The sequence below is a fragment of the Dysidea avara genome, chromosome 2, assembly GCF_963678975.1.
Source record: "Dysidea avara chromosome 2, odDysAvar1.4, whole genome shotgun sequence".
NCBI classification, from domain to species: Eukaryota; Metazoa; Porifera; class Demospongiae; order Dictyoceratida; family Dysideidae; genus Dysidea; species Dysidea avara.
The window spans coordinates 41,143,970-41,164,744 of record NC_089273.1 but is presented as its reverse complement, the minus strand read 5'-3'; the positions used below and the strand labels follow the sequence as shown (position 1 = coordinate 41,164,744).

Below are 20,775 nucleotides of genomic sequence, written 5' to 3'. Positions count from 1 at the left end.
TTCCTTTTAAGGCGCATTGTATCCAGGCACGTGATTGATTGCATTTTGGGTCCAGACAACTGGAGATGGACAAAGAATAATATAGTGTATGGGGAGTGCCCTTGAGCCAATTAGATACAACAACAAAGTATGTATTTGTGGCTAAACTCAGTACACCAGAGAAACACGTGTCTCGCTCGTGTCACTTGTAGTTGTAGGCTGGTAGCTTGTATTTAGAAGGTTGGACTTACTTTATAGTTTGTAACGAACAAATGTAATACGTAAGACCACTATTTGGTGATTATTAGCTTCTCATCCAGCCTTTCTACTAACATAGATAGTATATTCTACGGTGTTTCTAGAGCTCCGGCAGCCGGAGGTGGTTTGCCAATGCTACAGCTCCGTCACTCCATCACGTGATGTGATACTTCAACACCCGGTATTTCAGGTGAACTAGACTGGGCCGCCTGTACCTGTATCGTGCTGTATAGGGGTTTAAATGGAAGAAAGTGAGAGAGAGGAAGTGTTAGGGACTGTTGAAGTGGAGTGTGACAGCGTAAACTTTGTTCTTGGTGAGAAGTTTTCGTCTTGCGAACAGCTGAACTCGCAGCTGAAGGAGAAGATTACTGCTTACCAACAAGGGAATAATGTCCAGTTAGCCTACACTGACTCGCGAACGCTGGATGCTGCTCAGAAAAGAGCACCGAAGAGAATACAGAAAGCAAATGAAAAATTACATTATTATTCTTTGCACCTTACGTGCTATGGCTTGGTGGAAAGCCGTTCCACAGCAAAGGATCTGGCCAGAGACCTTGTCACAGGTATAGAAACTAAGTGGTCGAAACTTATTTAGCTGATGATGCTACGTATAATATTATGTGCAGCACAATTAAGCAGAATTGCAAAGCTTGTATAAAGCTTAACTTAAGTGAAGATGGCCACTGAGTACCTGGAGGTCACAGACGTCTGCAATACTCACAATCATGAAGTCAGCAAGGTACAGTATGCTATAAATTAATTACATTATGCATTGGGCTATTTCTATTACGTGTGTACATGTACTTTTTTTCTAACAGGCTATTTATGATCATTTACCCCGACAATGAAAGTTGACACCATCTGAACGGAATGAAGCTGCTGAATTGTTAAAATTAAGGGTGAACAATAAGCTACTTCAGCAGCACCTATCACAATCAACTGGGAAGATTGTTACCCTAAAAGATATCAGCAATATAAAGCACTCAATATGGAAAACGGATGGAAATGATTTGGAAAAATTGTCTTCTTATCTGAAGGCAATAGAAGGTACAGCATTTTGTGTAACTGAGTAATTTACATCACCAAATATTTAATTTATTGTGCATGTGACCGGAATTGCAAGTATTCCACATTTCGCACGATCCTAATTTTACAGTGTTAAATCGATACAATGGGTGAAATATTTGTGAACAATTAAATTTTTTGAGCACTTGTTTTCATGATGAAGAAAGGTGCTAAGTGCAAAATTAAAATCATATTCCCCTAAGTTAAAAAATCTTTGTTTACTATCATCAATGTTCCCAAGGATATGGAAGATATGAGCATTAGTATGCCCCATGTTGAATAAGCCATTCCTCTCATTTTTACTCTTGTAGTGCTGAAAGGCATAAATTACTTAGCAATTTTATGAGAAAGTAATAGTGAAAGTCATGTTGATTGTACTCGTAAGTTGACTGTTAAACTAAGCACATGTAGTTTATTTTCAAGTTCCATTTTGCCACTGTACAAATGAATCTTGCTGTTTTTACCAGTTTGCTTTGAACATTCTTAGTTTATAGGCTGAAACTTTGGTTGACCATTCCTATGTAGATAAATATGGAATTAAAATGGAGTTTAAAAACATGTAAGCATGGCAGATCCAGTCTTTTATAGTAGCAATACTTCTTTGAGCACATAACATAGTTATCACATATGCATGCATACTTGAATGCAGAGATAATAGAGGGGTGTGTAAGCACCCTTCTATATCTCCTCTAACAGACTGGAAACTGACTTACTGATGGACTAGAAACTTGCCTTAAATATCTATGCATTGCTTAATTGTTTAGTTGTTTTAAATTACAGTTATGACTTATGCAAACCTCTGAACACAATCTTGAAGAGCGCTTGGACTGGTATAGGCTGCAGATTCAAGGCTGCAGATTCAAGGCTGCAGATTCAAGGCTGCCAGTCTGCCCAGGTACAGTGGTGGATTTTTCTCCTTTCTTCAACTTTTCAAATGCACTTAATATACCATCTTTAAACAGGCTGTAGGACCAGGTGTCCTACAGACCTTCAGCACTTGTGCTGTAAAGCCTTAAAAGAAATAAATTACCCCTGCACTTGAGAATAGTTTGAAATCCTGTGCTTAGAAATAGTTTACTCATCACGTTATGGCTGTAAACCTGTTGCAGTGACGTGCAATCCAAGAAACAAGCTTGGAAGATACCATCAATTATATGTATTTTTTCGGATTTTTATTCAACTGAACTACTGTAATTATTGCTTTTGCAATCCCATTTTCCAATCCCATTTTCCAATCCATTCTGTGCTATAGTCATGTCGTGCATACTTGCCTGCATAGTTGCCTAAATAACTAAAATTGTGGAATGGTCTTTCATGTTGCATAAAACATGCATGCACACGTATGCACGCTTGTTCGCGCTCACACATGCACCTGCACACACATACACACTCACACATACACACACACACACACACTAAACGCCATAGGTGTGAGTGCTTTTTGCATGCCATATGTATATAGCAGGGTTAAAATCAAGAGTTATTTGGATTATCCAGGTCAACTGAGTCATAATTGTTTGGTCAAGTAGGTCACCTTCACAAAATATCGGATAACATGAATGACGAATCAATCAAGTTTCATCACTGCATTGGATTAGGTGGATGGCAATGTAAGTGTGCCACTGGTAGGGGTTTCAGAATGAATGATTAGTAAAATAATGATTGCATGCAAGTAGCCTATTGCTCCACCCCTTTTCACAGGGTAGTGCTGACAGATTAGTCATTATAGATGTCTTGTATATAGAGGGAGAACATAACATTTCTAATCAATAACTCAAGAATGGGACTGTGTGATGACCTGGAAGAAACAAAGGTGTTCATGTTCACTATTTATATCTAAAATTTCTAGCTATATTTTGGGCACCCCACTAGCGTAATTATTAAAATTTCTAGCTATATAGTGTGAGCTATAATAATGGTCAGTCAGTAAAATATTTTTGGTTTGGCTAAATATGTAGGTTCATCACCTATGGGCAATATCACACATTCCCAATAAGTGGGCATGGCCCACAAAAGAAGCTGGCAAAGACTTATACAATCACTGTGTTTTCCACTGAGTTGTATGATATATAATGGATTAGTGGGGCATGGCTCCACGTATGCCTACAGACAGTAATAGAAAAATATTATCTATTCTGTGAATGTGACTCAATAAAGAGCTTAGATGCATCAATACACTTCCATGTCACCAAACTGAATGATCAATGTCACATGTAATCCAAGGGACCTGGATATTCTGTAACCAACTCAGAATGTGACCCAGGTGACTCGATCCTGATTCAATGCTGATTTATGTACAGGTGTATAATGTTTTGTTCAATAGATATAACTGCTGTTATGTATTATAGCTCTTGATCCATACCTTGGTTTTAGGGTCAGTTCCAAAATTACTATAGGGGTCAGTGGGTCATCAAGATCAGTTTCAACCCTGATATGTAGTACATATGTACCCGTGTACATACTTGAAGTGCTCATTAGAGCTATTTCTTCCAGGATCAACAGTTGAATTTCTGTGTGATGAAGACAAGAATCTTGTTGGTATTGTTTTTCAAGACGGCATTATGAAATCAACCTTTTCTGCTTTCCCAGAAGTTTTACTGGTGGATGCAACATATAAATTAAAAGAATTGAGAATGCCTGTGTACTTGATGATGGTGGTTGACGGAAATGGTCAAAGTGAAATTGTGTGTGCCTTTGGTACAATTTTAGAAACTGAAGAGTCAGTGAGCAAAATGATACAAGTTTTCAAGTCTCACAATCCAGCTTGGGCCTCCTCAAGAGTTTTAATCTCAGACAAAGATTGTAGTGAGAGAGCTGTTTTTGCAAAAGAATTTCCTGGTATTTGTTTACAGCTCTGTTTATTTCACGTGTTACGAAGTTTTAGACGAGAGATTACTTGTGACAAAATGGGAATCAGAGCTGGAGAAAGAGATCATGCATTGGAAATTTTGTTAAAACTTGCATATTCTAGGTCTGAGTCAGACTACAATCAGCACTATGAAGTAAGCAAGAATGTGTAATGCATAAGTTGTTACCACTTCATCAGTGTAAATAGCTGATGTGCTTATTGTAGTCATGTATCTGTATTAAAGCCATACTCACTGTACACATGGTTCAATCATGTATATGTGACCTGCTGAGTGAAAACCCGACTTTTTTGATTTTACGACTTCTTTGTTGTCTAGAGGGAATAAACAATGGGGTGTTAAAGTTACAGTCTTTCTGGTCAGTACTATGTACTTTTAGAATTACAGCACTAGAAAGCAAAAGTTGATTTTCACACTGCCTATACAGAAAATTATAGGCACTCGTTCATATTGTAAGTCACAAGTGCAACAGGCTATCGAGTTGGGACTTGTGCCATTATGTTCACCATGAATTGAGGCATTCATCAAGGTACGATAAACTTACATTTTACAACATAATAGGTTACATTTTCTTTGTGGTACAAAAATGAAGCAATGATATTCTTGCTTTCCATGAAAAGGCAAATCTAGTGGTGTATTACATATTTCAGTTTATGACATTTTTTCACTGATTTGTGAATGCTTTATCATACAGTACGATAGTAACTGTATAGTAGAGACCACAAAGGAGTAGGCATGGCCCACGAAATAATATCACCCAAAAAACAGCCTCAATTTCCCCTAACAACAATCAGGCAGTGTTGGTTAGGTGAAACTAAGCCCAAACAAGCTTTCAGATCGACCCAAAATGCTTTAAACAAGTTGCTACGGAATTTAAAAAATAATTTATTTAACGGAATTTCCTACTGACTGAGTAAGTAAGTAAGTAACTGACTGACTGATGCCTTCAGACAAGCATAAATTGATAACAGCTAAGACTACGGGCTTGATTTTTTCACTGTTTGACGTCGCTTCGGACCGACAGGTGCCTTTTGGCATACTGCAGTATGTACAATGCATTCTTCGTGGACTTACCAGTGTCCTCCTTTGTGTACCATTTATCTTTGCTGACAGCGAAAAGTGTCGATTTGGCGATAGCATGTGATGGCTTCCCTTCGAACCGGAAATCGTCCATATTTGTCATAGTGGCTATTTTGATATCAGAAGTGCTTTTCAAACAGTTCTTGATTCATACTGCTGTGTAACGGGTTGAACTTAGCCGACAACAAAGCGTAATGGATACTTCACTTTTCGGACAATAATTGATATAACTGGGACGCACAGCACCATTTCTTTCTTTCGGTATGCATGGATTGCAGAGGTGCTTTTCGAACAGTTCTTGATTCGAAATGCTGCGTAACAGGTTGAACATATAGCTGACAACGAAGTGTAATGGATACTTCACTTTTCAGACAATAACTGGGGTGCACGGCGCCATTTCAGATGCGGTATGCGTGAGTTCACCAGTCATAATTATTATTTGCAAAAAAAGTTAACAAACAAGTACACAGAAAAATTTGGAATTTTCAACTAGAGTAGGGACCATAACACACCGATAAAAAGTACTGAAACAAGCTGTAGTAGTGCACGATATTAATTCACAGTAAAACAATAAGAAGTGTTATGTCCCTACTGTGCTCAAGATACCGTAATGGAAATGCACAGTAGGGATATAACACTTCTTATTGTTTTACTGTGAATTAATATCGTGCACTACTCCAGCTTGTTTCAGTACTTTTTATCGATGTGTTATGGTCCGTACTCCAGTTGAAAATTCCAAATTTTTCTGTGCACTTGTAAAATATCATCTGGCTACTTATATTGAGTCAGCTACACAATAGCTTATTAAGAGGTGTGGCTACCACTTGTTGATTTCTACGGCAATTAGGAGAAGATAATAAGTATCTGTCGGCTTGAAAGGGTTCCAGCTAGATAAAAAGAGGTAGTTAACTACATATACACAACTCGCCTATAAGCGAGTTTTAAAAAGGGTTAGGCTAACCTATTTCAAAATGGGCCTATCTAAATTTGTAGTAATAAATCTGGGTGATGCATTTCAAAATGAGTTGACCAATTTTAAATCATTCAAATTTCGAAGAGGTGCATAACACTATTGTATCATGTATTATGCATGTAGGTATGTTATGTGACTTCATGGTGTTGTTATTATAGGATTTTAGACTTGCTGGTCTTACCACAGTTTTTACTTACTACAATGATAATTGGCATCCCATTCGAGAGGAATGGGTAAAATGTTTTAAGAACGCAGCCTTCACCCTGGGTGAGAGGACAAACAACAGATTAGAGAGTATCAATGCTAAAGTGAAGAGTGTTTTTGCAAGGTATCTGCATGCTTGAATGCATACCTAAGAAAATTTAAGAATTGTAAGTTCAATTTGGGATCATAGAAAAAAGTAGGAGGTCACTTACTCCTGCAGATAAACTAGTGAACATTTCATCCGTAATTCAGTCATGGATACAAGGATAAATATTCACTAGCATATTTGCAGGTGTAGGCAACCTCCCTTGTTCCCTACTTTCTTACTACTGTATGATCCCTAGTCAAACTTAAAACTTTTGTATATGTGCTTGTTTGTTTACATTTTCGCCAGAGGTAATGTTTTTGACTGAACATGTGCCCCAACTATAGATTATTGTCTCGAAACCATTACACTTTACTTTCAGCTATTTTCAGCCCATTACACAGTGCTACAAACAAAGAACAGTACAAGTGCCTCTGCAATCAATCCAGTAACCATGGAAAATACAGACGATTCCTGTTTATAATTGTATGGAAGCCATTGCACTACAACAAATCAATACCTTGCTACCACAAAATGACACCTTGGGCTGTTAGCAAAAGAAATGGGACACAAAGGAGGACAAAGGTAAGTCCATGACGTACATTGTATGTGTAAAAGGCATCTGTCAGGCTAAAGCAACATTGGATAAAATCAAGCCTGTAGGCTTAGCTGTTGTCGAGTTGCACTTGTCTGAAGGCATCAGGCAGGAAGTTAATCAGTCAGTAGAAAATTTCATTGGACAAAAATTTTTAAGATCTATTGGAAGCATTCTGAAGGCAGTTTTGGGCTTGGTTATACCTAACCAATACTGCCAAGGCGACAGGATGGTATTGTGAAGGTGGTTGTTGGATGATATTTTTGGAAAAGAATGATCATCATGATCAAGGTACTTTATAGTTTATTGACTGCTGACTCACATTTTGCATAGGAAATCAGCCTGTACCACTGATAGACACAGTACAAAGTAGAAGCGATGATGTAAATGGTGTGTGTGTGTGTGCGTGCGTGTGTACGTGTGGGTGCGTGTGTGCGTGATCCAAGTGACTAGAACACCTGCCTGATACTCAAAACATTCTAGGTTCAATACCTGGTTATGCGGTTATTGTTGTTTCCTTGAGCAAGAATTTTTCTTCACATTACTTAGCTGCTCGTGGAGACCTGATGACTTTGTGCTACTCAGGTGCTAAAAGTCAAATCCTCTTGGGGCAGGACTAATAAAATACAAGAGGTTGTATCATGTCTCACACTTGAAGGTATGTTAGCCGACCTTCACCCGCTTTGTGTGACATGGATAGTTGGCATTTGCTTCCTGAGTTAACACCTGGTAGCCATTGATGTTACAGCTCCCAATGTCCACTAGGTAATTTTGATGTACGTAGCATGGTAGTTAAAGGATTTGATTCTTGCATTTGCTTTGTGCAAGTGTACATATAGTACAGTATGTGTTGTGTGTGTGCATGTTTGTGCATAGTTTGTGTACATATGTATGTATACATGTGTAGTGCATTGTGTGTGAAACAGTGCAGTCAGTAAATTAACAGGGGTGGTATTAGAACTGTGGTACAAATTTGCAAAACATTTATCACAATCTGATTGCATCCACAGGGTTACAAAGTATTAGGTTACCAAGTAAAATGTGAAAGAGAGGAAGACCTAAAGGAGCTGGCAAGACTGTTATTGGTCTCCCTAGAAAGAAATCCAGAGGAAGTAGCCTGTGTCATTCCTATACAAAGGTGCTAAGCAAAAGGAACTTGGTATGTTTGTTAAATAGCCTGTGTGGATCTTGGAAGATGTTTTCATTTTTAGTGATTTTAACCTGGTTTGTTGATCTACAAATTGGCAAGGACGCCATAGATGGGAGCCGAATTACAGAAGAGGATGATGTAGAAATGAGACCTGAGATGGTTTCATCATCATGCACTGATGAATATGTCTGCTTAGATATGTGCAGGAAGTATTGCACCCGGGAAGCATGGGCAGCTATTAACAGTGTAGTATCTGTAATACAAGCCAATCCCACATGGTATTGTGGAAGGTGCACAAGGGAGATAATTGATGATGAACAAAATTCAATTGTTTGTGAACGCTGCTTAGTATGGTACCACTTTGATTGTGTTGGTCTCAAAAGATCACCCAAGAGCAGAGTATGGATATGTCGCTCATGCTTTGAAGAATCTGCTGACCAATAGGTAGCGCAAGATTATTTCATGAAGTAGTCAATGCAAACATTAATTACTTTTACTTTAAGAAATTTCTTCTTTGCTGTACTGTTGTAGTTCAAATGATCAATGGATTTTAACTGTGTACCATAAAAGGTGCAGCCAGTAAATGACAACTAAAAATAATAATCAGTGATATATAGACAGTATACAGAACGACACTGTGTGTGCATACAGTAGATATTATGTGCGTATAGCATGGAACTTCTGTATGGTGGACACTTTGCAGAATTGTGATGTAAAAATTTGGAGTCAGATCTGTTTCTTAATGTGGAGAATTTGTTAAACTATTTCAAATGTTGATCTTTTGACTGCAGAGGAACTTGAGCAGTACTTGAAATTGTTCCTTGTTGGGGAGCTGCAACTTGATGTTATATAATGTAGATGTAATACCCTTCCCCAAATTCTCAGACACACCCCTAAATTGTGAGTGGCAATTACACTGTATGCAGATCAGTTCAATCTTCAGACAGTCTAGTTAATATGTAAATATTTCCCAGGTTAAAACTGCGTACACACTAACCCTAACATGCTTATCAAATATTTCCTAGGGTACACATATATACTGGACTCTCAAAACACTCAGTACTGAAATGACTATTAGTTTTGATATCCAAAAGCCCAAGTGTCTTAACATTAAGCCTGTTTTTAAAGTAACACATTAACTTTCACACTTGTAGTACTGAACTGACTATTAAGTTTGATATCCAAGAGCCTAAGTGTCTTAAAATTAGGCCCCTATTCGGTGATTATTAGTTTCTCATCCAGCCTTTCTAATTATTATGATGCGGGCGGGAGGGTATTACCATTATGCCATTATTTTATAATATTAACACACTGATGTACAGACCTTGTACAAATTGTCTTTCTTCCTTACTACAAACTTTCCTTTACCAGCTGATTCTACTTTTCGTGATCGCCAACTGTTTTTCGACAGTCAACTGAAAGCCTGCTTTGATGAAGTCGATAGAACACGATTGCAACTGGCACTGCAGCAATTTGCTAAGGAAAACAACAGTTCTCCTGGTGTTATATAGCGCATTGTAGCGTTCATCAACAAAAATTATAACAGTTTGGTATCACGTGTCTTCTGAGCATGCGCAGAGTAAATAATGGCTTACCATGCGGTAGCTTAAGAAAGATGCGGGCGGTGGATGAGAAACTAATAATCACCAAATAGGGGCCTTAAGCCGGTTATTAAAGTAACACATTAACTTTCACACTTGTCAAATTCAATTTCAAACTGAACCAACAAAAATACCTGAACTGAACCAACAAAAATACCTGCTCTGAACCAACAAAAATACCCTCAAAATTTAATCTTGAAAGGCTTAAAATTTTCCTTGTTTTGAGAATGGTCTAATAGCAGCTACACTGATGCATCAAACTATAATCTGGCTTCACCCAATTCAATCACAAAAACAAATGATCACGACGCAGCCTGGCTTGATAACTAGTCTTGCAGCTATCTAGCCATGCAAGCTCCCTCTACACTCAGAGGAACATTGAAGCTTAAGCAAGATTTGCTATACCATGCCAACTTACACTGTATAAGTAGCTACTAATGATCACGATCAGTAGCTAATTTGGAGTGGATCACCACACTTCATTGTGCATGGGGAGTGCCTACTAAAAGCACTGAATTAATCGAGCAACACTGAGTCACAAAAATCCAGTGGGCATTTTCTCCCCTGTAGGAAACCAGTCACTTTTTAGTCCTCCACTTTATTCCGGCACTTTCTTCCACTTCAGTGGGTCAAGCTGGCCTCAAGTACGAAGCATTGGCGGTCTTCAACTGAAAGTACACAGCACTATTGTTGTTATAGTACTGGGTGCCACGGCTACCAATACGGCGCCCCTCTTAATATCTTTGGCACGTGATGAAGTGACGGAGCTGTAGCATTGGCAAACCACCTCCGGCTGCCGGAGCTCTAGACACATCGATTATCGGTTAAAAAATTTGGGATGCGCCGATTTTGTCGGAAAAAATACTTAGGTAGTATAAGCAAAGGGCTGGGAAAATAGGTGGAAAATTGGAAAAATGGGCACCAAGGAATGGCAGCTTAACACTTTTTTTTGAAAAAGATCGAGATACTCTAATAGAGCAGTCACTATGTACTGAATATTCTAATAGAACAGTCACACATGCTTGTAAGCGTGAGAGACTGCATGCAATTAATTTTGCTGATGCTCAGCAAAATAGGAAAATTTCGAGCAAAATATTGAGCAAAATACGCAAGAAATAAAAGAATTGCTGAAAAGAAAAATAGGTGGAAAAAATAGGCTCATCCCTAGTTACTGAATCTCAGCAATGCTACAATGTTTTGATGTAACATGCATGTACATTGCCATGGTGATGTTTATAGAGATAGGTTTCAAAAATAAAGGTAGATCATGACTGCATGGAGTCTAAACAAGAGATTACCGGGCCATGCTGGCTTCTTAGTGGTTGACATGCAGCAAAATCAACACAGAAAACATATGGCCAAACTACATCTAACCCTAACCCTAAGTACTCCACTGATTCTTGTCAAGCCAGGTTTTTCATAAGGCCAGAGCTGCTATTTGAGGATGGATGTTGTTAAAACCAGCCTCAAGTATTTTGAGTTAACATTGAGCCAGGTCAAAACAAATAATATTGTACAGTATCCCTCTGGCAGCGTTAGTTTGATTTTGCTGATGTGTGATTTGCATTGATTTTGTAAAATGTATATAGTCACAATTAATTTTATCTTATAACTGCATGTCTAATAGAGTAATTTATCTGTGAAATCAGGCCAGGGCCACCTGTGTAATTAGGAAGGTATCATTTAACATGAGTATAAATACATAAATTTTGTAAAGTTACCATTTTGTCAGTTATTGATTATCCATTTCAACAAAAAATTCTGTGATGTACATGTCAATAGTTATAATGATATAATGTGTGACATCAACAGAGGATTAGGGTCAGGTTACTGTATCTCAGCAATGCTACAATGTTTGATACCAGGTGTATGTGCTTTGCTATTAGTATTGTGCATGGTGTTTGAAGAGATAGACTTCACAATGGAGGCAGACCATGTTTGAAGTCCAGACTGACACGAGATTACAGAGCTGTGCTGGTTTCTCCTGGCTGATGTGCAATAAAATCAACACAGAAATTGTTTGGCCAACTATATCAGGCTATCCGCCAGTACACCACTGATTCTTGTCAAGCTATGTAGTAATGATAAGGATGAAAACCAAAATTTTTATTGTTACAGCTACAATAATAATAGTTTAGTATAGGTATCCACTGGTGGTATTAGTTTGATTTTATACAATTTTTTCCAGGTTACAAGTTCCATCTACCATACTAAAAGCTTAATGTGCATGTGGTAATGATAGATCCAAGTGATTACTGAGACATCATCATGCATGGTATTCAATTGACAATGTGCTACTACAGTTGTTTCTAGGCAATAGTTGGCTTCATATTCATCACATTTCTACACTGTCAAAACTGAAGCACTATGGTGGTAGCACTTGGGGGTTCTATTTTCTTACTGAAGCAGTCAAAATTTACCACTTATAGATTCTACCATCAATAGAATTTTTAAGAGTTACTATGGCACGTCAGTTTTAACAGTGTACAGAAATTAATGAAGTTATAAATAAAAATATTAACACCTTTGATGTTTGTGGACTATAGATGCGTGTGTTACTTGGTAACAGATAGATGTGTTAATTACTGCAATAATATTACGATTCCATTTCTTAGTCAATGGCTATTGCTAACTGAATAACACATAACTTAGAGATACATATTTGTGGTGTGAAACAGATAAGTATCTCTATGTTATGTGTCAATCTGTTCACCTTGAAAATCCATGAAGGTACGTATACTGCTTCGCTGTAGTCTTCTGTGTAATTTCTTTGTTGAATGACCTTCTTTGTACGGCCCACACTGGAATATAGTAACTCTGTATGGGGGCCACCTTTTACTTTGGATCAGAGAAAGATTGAAAAAGTCCAACGAAGAGCTACCCATTTGTTACCAACACTGGTTGATAAATCCTACTCTGAAAGATTATCCTTACTACAATTGCCATCCTTAGCTCATTGACGACTAAGAGGTGATCTTATTTTGTTATACAAAATTCTAAACAATTATTTTAGTTCAGACTTTCACAACTTCTTCACTTACACTAATACCATCACAAGGGGACATCGATTTAAGTTATTTAAATCATTTTCAAGATTAAAATGTAGATCTGATTATTTTTTAATAGGATTCTCAATGACTGGAATGGCTTAACTGACTATATTGTAAATGCTAGTTCAATTAATTGTTTAAAATTATTGTTAGATTCTCACTTAGCTAATTCTAGATTTATTTTTGTATAGCCATCTTATGATTGTACAACTTTTGTGTTGACCCGGTATACAGGCAGTGCCTTTACTGGTAATTAATAATACTAATACTTTGTTTACACAGAAGAGTACAGGGAAGCAGTATACGTATCTTCATAGATTTTCAAGGTGAACAGATTGACCAAAGTACCATATTATTTTGTAGAGTGTTCCAGTCGTGAGTTATGAGATAGATTCAATAATGTAGCTGTAATTTATTCTTGCCATACTGTTGCTAAAAATATGACTCTAAAAATGCATTGTCATGTAGCTAGCAATGTTATTGTTACAGGTTTTTGCAATTGAATTCGTCGCCTTTGCAATTGAATTCGTCCCGTTTGCAATTGAATTCGTCGGTATTGCAATTGAATACGTCGGTATTGCAATTGAATTCGTCGGTATTGCAATTGAATTCGTCCCGTTTGCAATTGAATTCGTCGGTTTTGCAATTGAATTCGTCGCTTTTGCAGTTGAATTAGTCGGTTTTGCAATAGAATTCGTCGCGTTTGCATTACAATTCGTCATAAACAAAACGGCTCCAAGAAACCAACCCGTTCATTAAGAGATGAACTATTTATGCCTTGGAGAGTTACACTTGAGACACTAGAAGGTAATTGAAGCTGGTAGTACGCGAAGTTGATAGCTGTCTGACAAGTTAATTAGCTTGCTCGCGAGTGACCACACCCATCGCGAATGACGTAGTAGAGTTTGGAATGTTGTTGGAGAGGCTGTAGAGGAAGAATTATTGCCTTATAAAGAGTTGTTTACTACTGTTGTACTTGAACAAGTTCTTGTAGCAGCTGCTACATCATGTTTTCATGTTTGTTCCAGCTGCCATTCTTGTTATGGACGAATTTAACTGCAAAAGCGACGAATTCAATTGCAAAAGCGACGAATTCAATTGCAAACGGGACGAATTCAATTGCAAAACCGACGAATTCAATTGCAAACGGGACGAATTCAATTGCAAACGGGACGAATTCAATTGCAAAAGCGACGAACTCAATTGCAAACGGGACGAATTCAATTGCAAAGTCGCCGAATTCAATTGCAAAAACCTGTAATACTGTTGAATAAACTACCCACCTATACATCAGGTAAACAGCCAAAACCTTTAGGCTTGCTTTCATCTAACACAATTTAGACTACAAACCACATGAATAATTTGGGCTGTCCAGATATGGGATGTCTGTTCTGGATAAGAGAGATTCCAATCTAAGGAGAAGATCAGAAAAATCACTTTCTGAAGACTGGTATAGCTTATGGCCTCGTGTATATCTCAAAAATCACCAGACTGGTTTAGCTTAAATTCAGTGTAGAATGTGTCACTACCCAAGAGAAATAACGGTCTGATTTTGTAAAAACACAAAAGATATATAGCAGATAACCATGGATAAAAGCAATTGGATAGTGTGTACAAAGGATCTATTGTTATTGATGTTCTGATTGTATCCTTTAAAGGAGATCATAACCCATAGTTCAAGTTACATACTACAGCAGCATGCATGCAGTTACAGACTGACACAAATGCATACTGCTATAAGATACGTATATAGGGACCCACCGATTGTTCTCATTATTGTGCTACGTATGTTGTACTACTGTATCTCTGCAATGCTACAATGTTTTGATATAACATGCATGTACGTTGCTATGATGGTGTTTATAGAGATAGATTTCACAATAAAGGCAGATGACGACTGCATGGAGACTAAACAAGAGAATACCGGGCCATGCTGGCTTCTTAGTGGTTGACATGCAGCAAAATCAGCACAGAAAATATCTGGCCAACTACATCAGGCTATCCACCAGTACTCCACTGATTCTTGTTAAGCCAGGTTTTTCATAAGGCCAGAACTGCAGCTATTTGAGGATGGATATTGTTAAAACCAGCCTTGAGTAATGTTGAGCCAGGCCAAACTAATAATATTATACAGTATTCCTCTGGCAGTGTTAGTTTGATTTTGCTGATGTGTGATTTGCATTGTTTTTGTAAAATGTATATACAGTGGAAGCTCTCTTAACAAACTCCCCGAATTAAAGACACAATAGAAAAAACCTCCATAATAAGGTCAAAATGTTTGGTCCCAACAGGTCCGGCTAATAACATTTTGTACTTCTGAAAGAGTAAAACCTCTATATCTCAGCAAAAAATGGACAAAAATTCTGGGTCCCAAAATGTCCATAATAGAAAGGTTCCACTGTGGTCACAATTAATTTTATTTCATAACTGCATGTCTAATAGAGTAATTTATCTGTGAAATCAGGCCAGGGTCACCTGTGTAATTATGAAGGTATCAAGACACACGGTAGTGTGTCGTGCGGCCCAAGAAGCCGGCGTGCCACCCGTGAGTATATTAACAGGAAGAAAGAAAACGCAATTTTCACACCTATGTAGCTCTGTGATCCCTTATCCGATTGGAACCAAATTTGCTAGAGAGATGCCGGCCAGCAAGGGGAGTCTACACACCAAATTTGAAGAGAATCGCTCCAGCCATTTCCGAGATACGAGCGAACAAAATTTCGTTTTAATTTCTTTGTTTTTTTCTTCTTCTACTTCTTCTTCATTTTGCAAAATCCGCCATAAAACACGAATGCGTGCTCGGATCGGGCTGAAATTTGGCACACTTAAAGGGCTCATTACGGCGGATCTCTGTACCACCTTTGGTAGGAATCCGATGAACATTCACGGAGTTATGACCGATTGTTTGCGTAAAATAAGGTCGAAGGTCTGTCACGCCTACATGGTAAACTCCTTTGAGGAATCAGTTGAAAATTGCTATGTAGATGGAGCAATCATCGTAGGAGTGCCTTTTTGTGGTTTGACAGGAATCGGGATAAAGACCACAGAGATATGACACAAACTCCGACCTGTGTCAAAATTACGCGATCGATTTTTATGAGTAAAAATACTATAAGTTTTCGTGTCTATCAGGCAAACCGCTTAGAGCAATGAGCTGAAAATCAGTGTTTAGCTGGAATAATCATCATAGAAAGTCCTTGCAGAAGTACAGAAGAATCGGATTACAAACCACTGAGTTATGATTCGAAAGGCAACTACGTGTAGCAAATGTGAGATCGAGATACTCTAATAGAACAGTCACCCTAATAGAGCATTCAGCTACGTTTATAACTTACTCCATTACAGAATTATATTACATTGCAGGATATTCTGTACGGAATTCGGCTACAAACAGTTAATCTGATAGACAATTCAGCTACATGCAAGTCACCCTGTAGAGGGTTCATCTAGAAACAAGTCATCCTGTATCAGCTAGAAGAAGTCACCTTGTATAGAGTTCAGCTACAAAGAAACCATCATGTAGAGAGTTCAGCTGTAAACCAATCACAACTCAGCTACAAACAAACATGCCCTGTAAAAAGATCAGCTAGAAGAAGTTACCTTGTAGAGAGTTCAGCTACAAAGAAATCACCATGTAGAGAGTTAAGCTGCAAACAAATCACCCAGTAGAAAGTTCAGCTATGAACAGATCACCCTGTTGAGAGTTCAGTTAGGAACAAGTAATCCTGTAGAGAGATCAGCTAGAAGTATCACCTTGTAGAAAGTTCAGCTACAAACAAATCATCTGTAGAGAGTTCAGCTACAAACAAATCACCCTGCAGAGAGATCAGCTAGAAGAAGTCACCTTGTAGAGAGTTCAGATATAAAGAAACCACCATGTAGAAAGTTCAGCTGCAAACAAATCCCCTGTAGAGAGTTCAGCTAGAAACAAGTCACCCTGTAGAGTGATCAGCTAGAAACAAGTCATCCTGTAGAGAGTTCAGCTAGAAGAAGTCACATTGTAGAGAGTTCAGCTACAAAGAAACTACCATGTAGAGAGTTCAGCTGCAAACAAATCACCCTGTAGAGAACTCAGCTACGAACAAATCGCCCTGTAGAAAGATCAGCTAGAAGAAGTTACCTTGTAGGGAGTTCAGCTATGAACAGATCACCCTGTAGAGAGTTCAGCTACAAACAAATCACCCTGTAGAGAGTTCAGTTACAAAGAAACCACCATGTAGAGAGTTCAGCTGCAAAAAAATCAATCACTCTGTAGAGAGTTTAGCTAGAAGAAGTCACCTTGTAGAGAGTTCAGCTGCAAATAAATCACCCTGTAGAGAATTCAGCTACAAACAAATCACCCTGTAGAAAGATCAGCTAGAAGAAGTTACCTTGTAGAGAGTTCAGCTACAAAGAAACCACCATGTAGAGTGTTCAGCTGCAAACAAATCACCTGTAGAGAGTTCAGCTAGAAACAAGTCACCTCGTAGAGAGATCAGCTAGAAACAAGTCACCCTGTAGAGAGTTCAGCTAGAAGAAGTCACATTGTAGAGAGTTCAGCTACAAAGAAACTACCATGTAGAGAGTTCAGCTGCAAACAAACACCCTATAGAGAACTCAGCTACAAACAAATCGCCCTGTAGATAGATCAGCTAGAAGAAGTTACCTTGTAGGGAGTTCAGCTACAAAGATATCATCATGTAGAGAGTTCAGCTGCAAACAAATCATCCTGTAGAGAGTTCAGCTATGAAAATATTGCCCTGTAGAGAGTTCAGCTAGAAGAAGTCACCTATTAGAGAGTTCAGCTACAAAGCAACCACCATGTAGAGAGTTCAGCTGCAAAAAAAATCAATCACTCTGTAGAGAGTTCAGCTAGAAGAAGTCACCTTGTAGAGAGTTCAACTGCAAATAAATCACCCTGTAGAGAATTCAGCTACAAACAAATCACCCTGTAGCAAGATCAGCTAGAAGAAGTTACCTTCAGTTGTAGAGAGTTCAGCTACAAAGAAACCACCATGTAGAGAGTTCAGCTGCAAACAACTCACCTGTAGAGAGTTCAGCTAGAAACAAGTCACACTGTAGAGAGATCATCTAGAAGAAGTCACCATGTAGAGAGTTCAGCTACAAAGAAACCACCATGTAGAGAGTTCAGCTACAAACAAATCAGCCTGTACAGAGTTCAGATACAAACAAATCACAGATCAGCTGGAAACAAGTCACATTGTAGAGAGATCAGGTAGTATAAGTTACCTTGTAGAGAGTTCAGCTACAAAGAAACCACCATGTAGAGAGTTTAGCTGCAAACAAATCACCCAGTAGAAAATTCAGCTATGAACAGATCACCCTGTTGAGAGTTCAGTTAGAAACAAGTCATCCTGTAGAGAGATCACCTAGATGTATCACCTTGTAGAGAGTCCAGCTACAAACAAATCACCTGTAGAGAGTTCAGCTACAAACAACTCGCCCTGTAGATAGATCAGCTAGAAGAAGTTACCTTGTAGGGAGTTCAGCTACTAAGAAATCACCCTGTAGAGAGTTCAGCTACAAAGAAATCATCATGTAGAGAGTTCAGCTATGAAAAGATCACACTGTAGAGAGTTCAGCTAGAAGAAGTCACCTTTTAGAGAGTTCAGCTACAAAGCAACCACCATGTAGAGAGTTCAGCTGCAAACACATCACCCTGTAGAGAATTCAGCTTCAAACAAATCGTCCTGTAGAGAGACCAGCTAGACACAAGTCAACCTGTAGACAGATCAGCTAGAAGAAGTTACCTTGTAGAGAGTTCAGCTGCAAACAAATCACCCTGTAGAGAATTCAACTACAAACAGATAACCCTGCAGAGAGTTCAGCTAGAAACAAATCACCAAATTGATTTTTTTCTAATCTCCTTATAAGTGGAATCTCTCTTATCCAGAACAGGCATCCCATATCTGGACAGCCCAAATTATTTGTGTGGTCTATATGAAAGCAAACCTAAACATTTTGGCTATTTACCTGATATATAGGTGGGTAGTTTATTCAACAGTAATAACAATATTAATAACGTTGCTAGCTACATGATAATGCATTTTAGAGCCATACTTTTTAGCAACAGTATGGCAAGAATAAATTACAGGCATATTATTGAATCTATCTCATAACACACGACTGAAACACTCTACAAATATGGTACTTGGGTCAATCTATTCACCTTGAAAATCCATGAAGGTATGTAAAGTGCTTTCCCTGTATTCTTTTGTGTAAACAAAGGAGGTCATTCAACAAAGAATTATGATGGAAAACTTTATCTGTATCACATCACAAATAAGTATCTCTAAGTTATGTGTTATTCAGTTAGCAATAGCCGTTGATACAAGAAATGGAATAGCAGTATTGCAGTAATTAACACATCTATCTGTTACCAAGTCACACACGCATCTATAGTCCACAAACATCAATTGGTATTATATTTTTATAACTTCATTAATTTCTGTACACTGGTTGAAACTGATGTATCATAGTAGCTCTAAAAACGCTATTGATGGTAGCATCTATAAGTGGTAAATTTTGACTGCTTCTGTCAAAAAATATAACCTCCAAGTGCTACCTACCACCATAGTGCTTCAGTTTTGACTGTGTAGAAATTTGATGAATATCAAGCCAACTGTTGCAAGAAACAACTGTATTGTCAATTGAATACCATGCATGATGATGTCTCAGTAATCACTTGGATCTATCATTACCACATGCACATTAAGCTTTTAGTATGGTAGATGGGAACTTGTAACCTGGAAAAAATGAATTAAAGTTTGTAATTCCACCAGTGGATACCTATACTAGACTACCATAATTATTATTGTAGTTTGTAACAATAAAAATATTGGTTTTCATCCTTATCGTTACTACATAGCTTGACAAGAATCAGTGGTGTACTGCGGATAGCTGATATAGTTGGCCAAACTATTTCTGTGTTGATTTTGTTGCACATCAGCCCGAAGAAACCAGCACAGCTCTGTAATCTCGTGTCAGTCTGGACTTCAAACATGGTCTGCCTCCATTGTGAAGTCTATCTCTTCAAACACCATGCACAATACTAAGAGCAAAGCACATACACCTGGTATCAAACATTGTAGCATTGCTGAGATACAGTAACCTGACCCTAATCCTCTGTTGATGTCACACATTATATCATTATAATTATTGACATGTACATCACAGAATTTTTGCTGAAATGGATAATTAATAACTGACAAAATGGTAACTTTACAAATGTATTCATACTCATGTTAAATGATACCTTCCTAATTATACAGGTGAAATTGACTTGATTTCACAGATAAATTACTCTATTAGACATGCAATGACTATAAAATTAATTGTGACTATATACATTTTATATACCAATGCAAATCACACATCAGCACAATCAAACTAACACCACCAGTAGAATAACTATATTTTTATGCTCTTACTACCATTTTATTGGTTTTGACCTTGCTCAATATTACTCAAACTACTTGAGGCTATTTTAACAACATCCTTTGTTGGTGGTGTGGGCAGCACTCAAATAGCAGCTCTGGCTTTGTGAAAGACCTAGCGTGACAAGAATCAGTGGAGTACTGGTGAATAGCCAGATATAGTTGGCCAGATGTTTTCTGTGTTGATTTTGCTGCATGTCAGCCACTAAGAAGCCAGCATGGCCTGGTAATCTCTTGTTTAGACTCCATGCGGTCATGATCTGCTTTATTTGAAATTTGTCTCTACAAACATCACCATAGCGATGTACATGCATGTTACATCAAAAAGTAGCATTGCTGAGACACAGTAACCTGACCCTAGTCCTCTGTTGATGTCACACACATTATAACTATTCACATGTACATCACATAATTTTTTTGCTGAAATGGATA

The 20,775-nt window shown here is 38.0% G+C and overlaps 1 protein-coding gene across 1 annotated transcript; it reads left to right on the top strand.

The window, feature by feature from the left end:
• Positions 1–330: 330 nt before the first annotated feature.
• Positions 331–8,857, top strand: LOC136245346 (zinc finger SWIM domain-containing protein 3-like). Its single transcript, XM_066036826.1, has 8 exons — positions 331–800; positions 864–976; positions 1,056–1,284; positions 3,796–4,304; positions 6,381–7,397; positions 7,440–7,496; positions 8,117–8,265; positions 8,318–8,857. The coding sequence occupies exons 4-5, from the start codon at positions 3,864–3,866 to the stop codon at positions 6,564–6,566; spliced, it is 627 nt and encodes a 208-aa protein (XP_065892898.1). The 5' UTR covers positions 331–800; positions 864–976; positions 1,056–1,284; positions 3,796–3,863; the 3' UTR covers positions 6,567–7,397; positions 7,440–7,496; positions 8,117–8,265; positions 8,318–8,857.
• Positions 8,858–20,775: the final 11,918 nt, after the last annotated feature.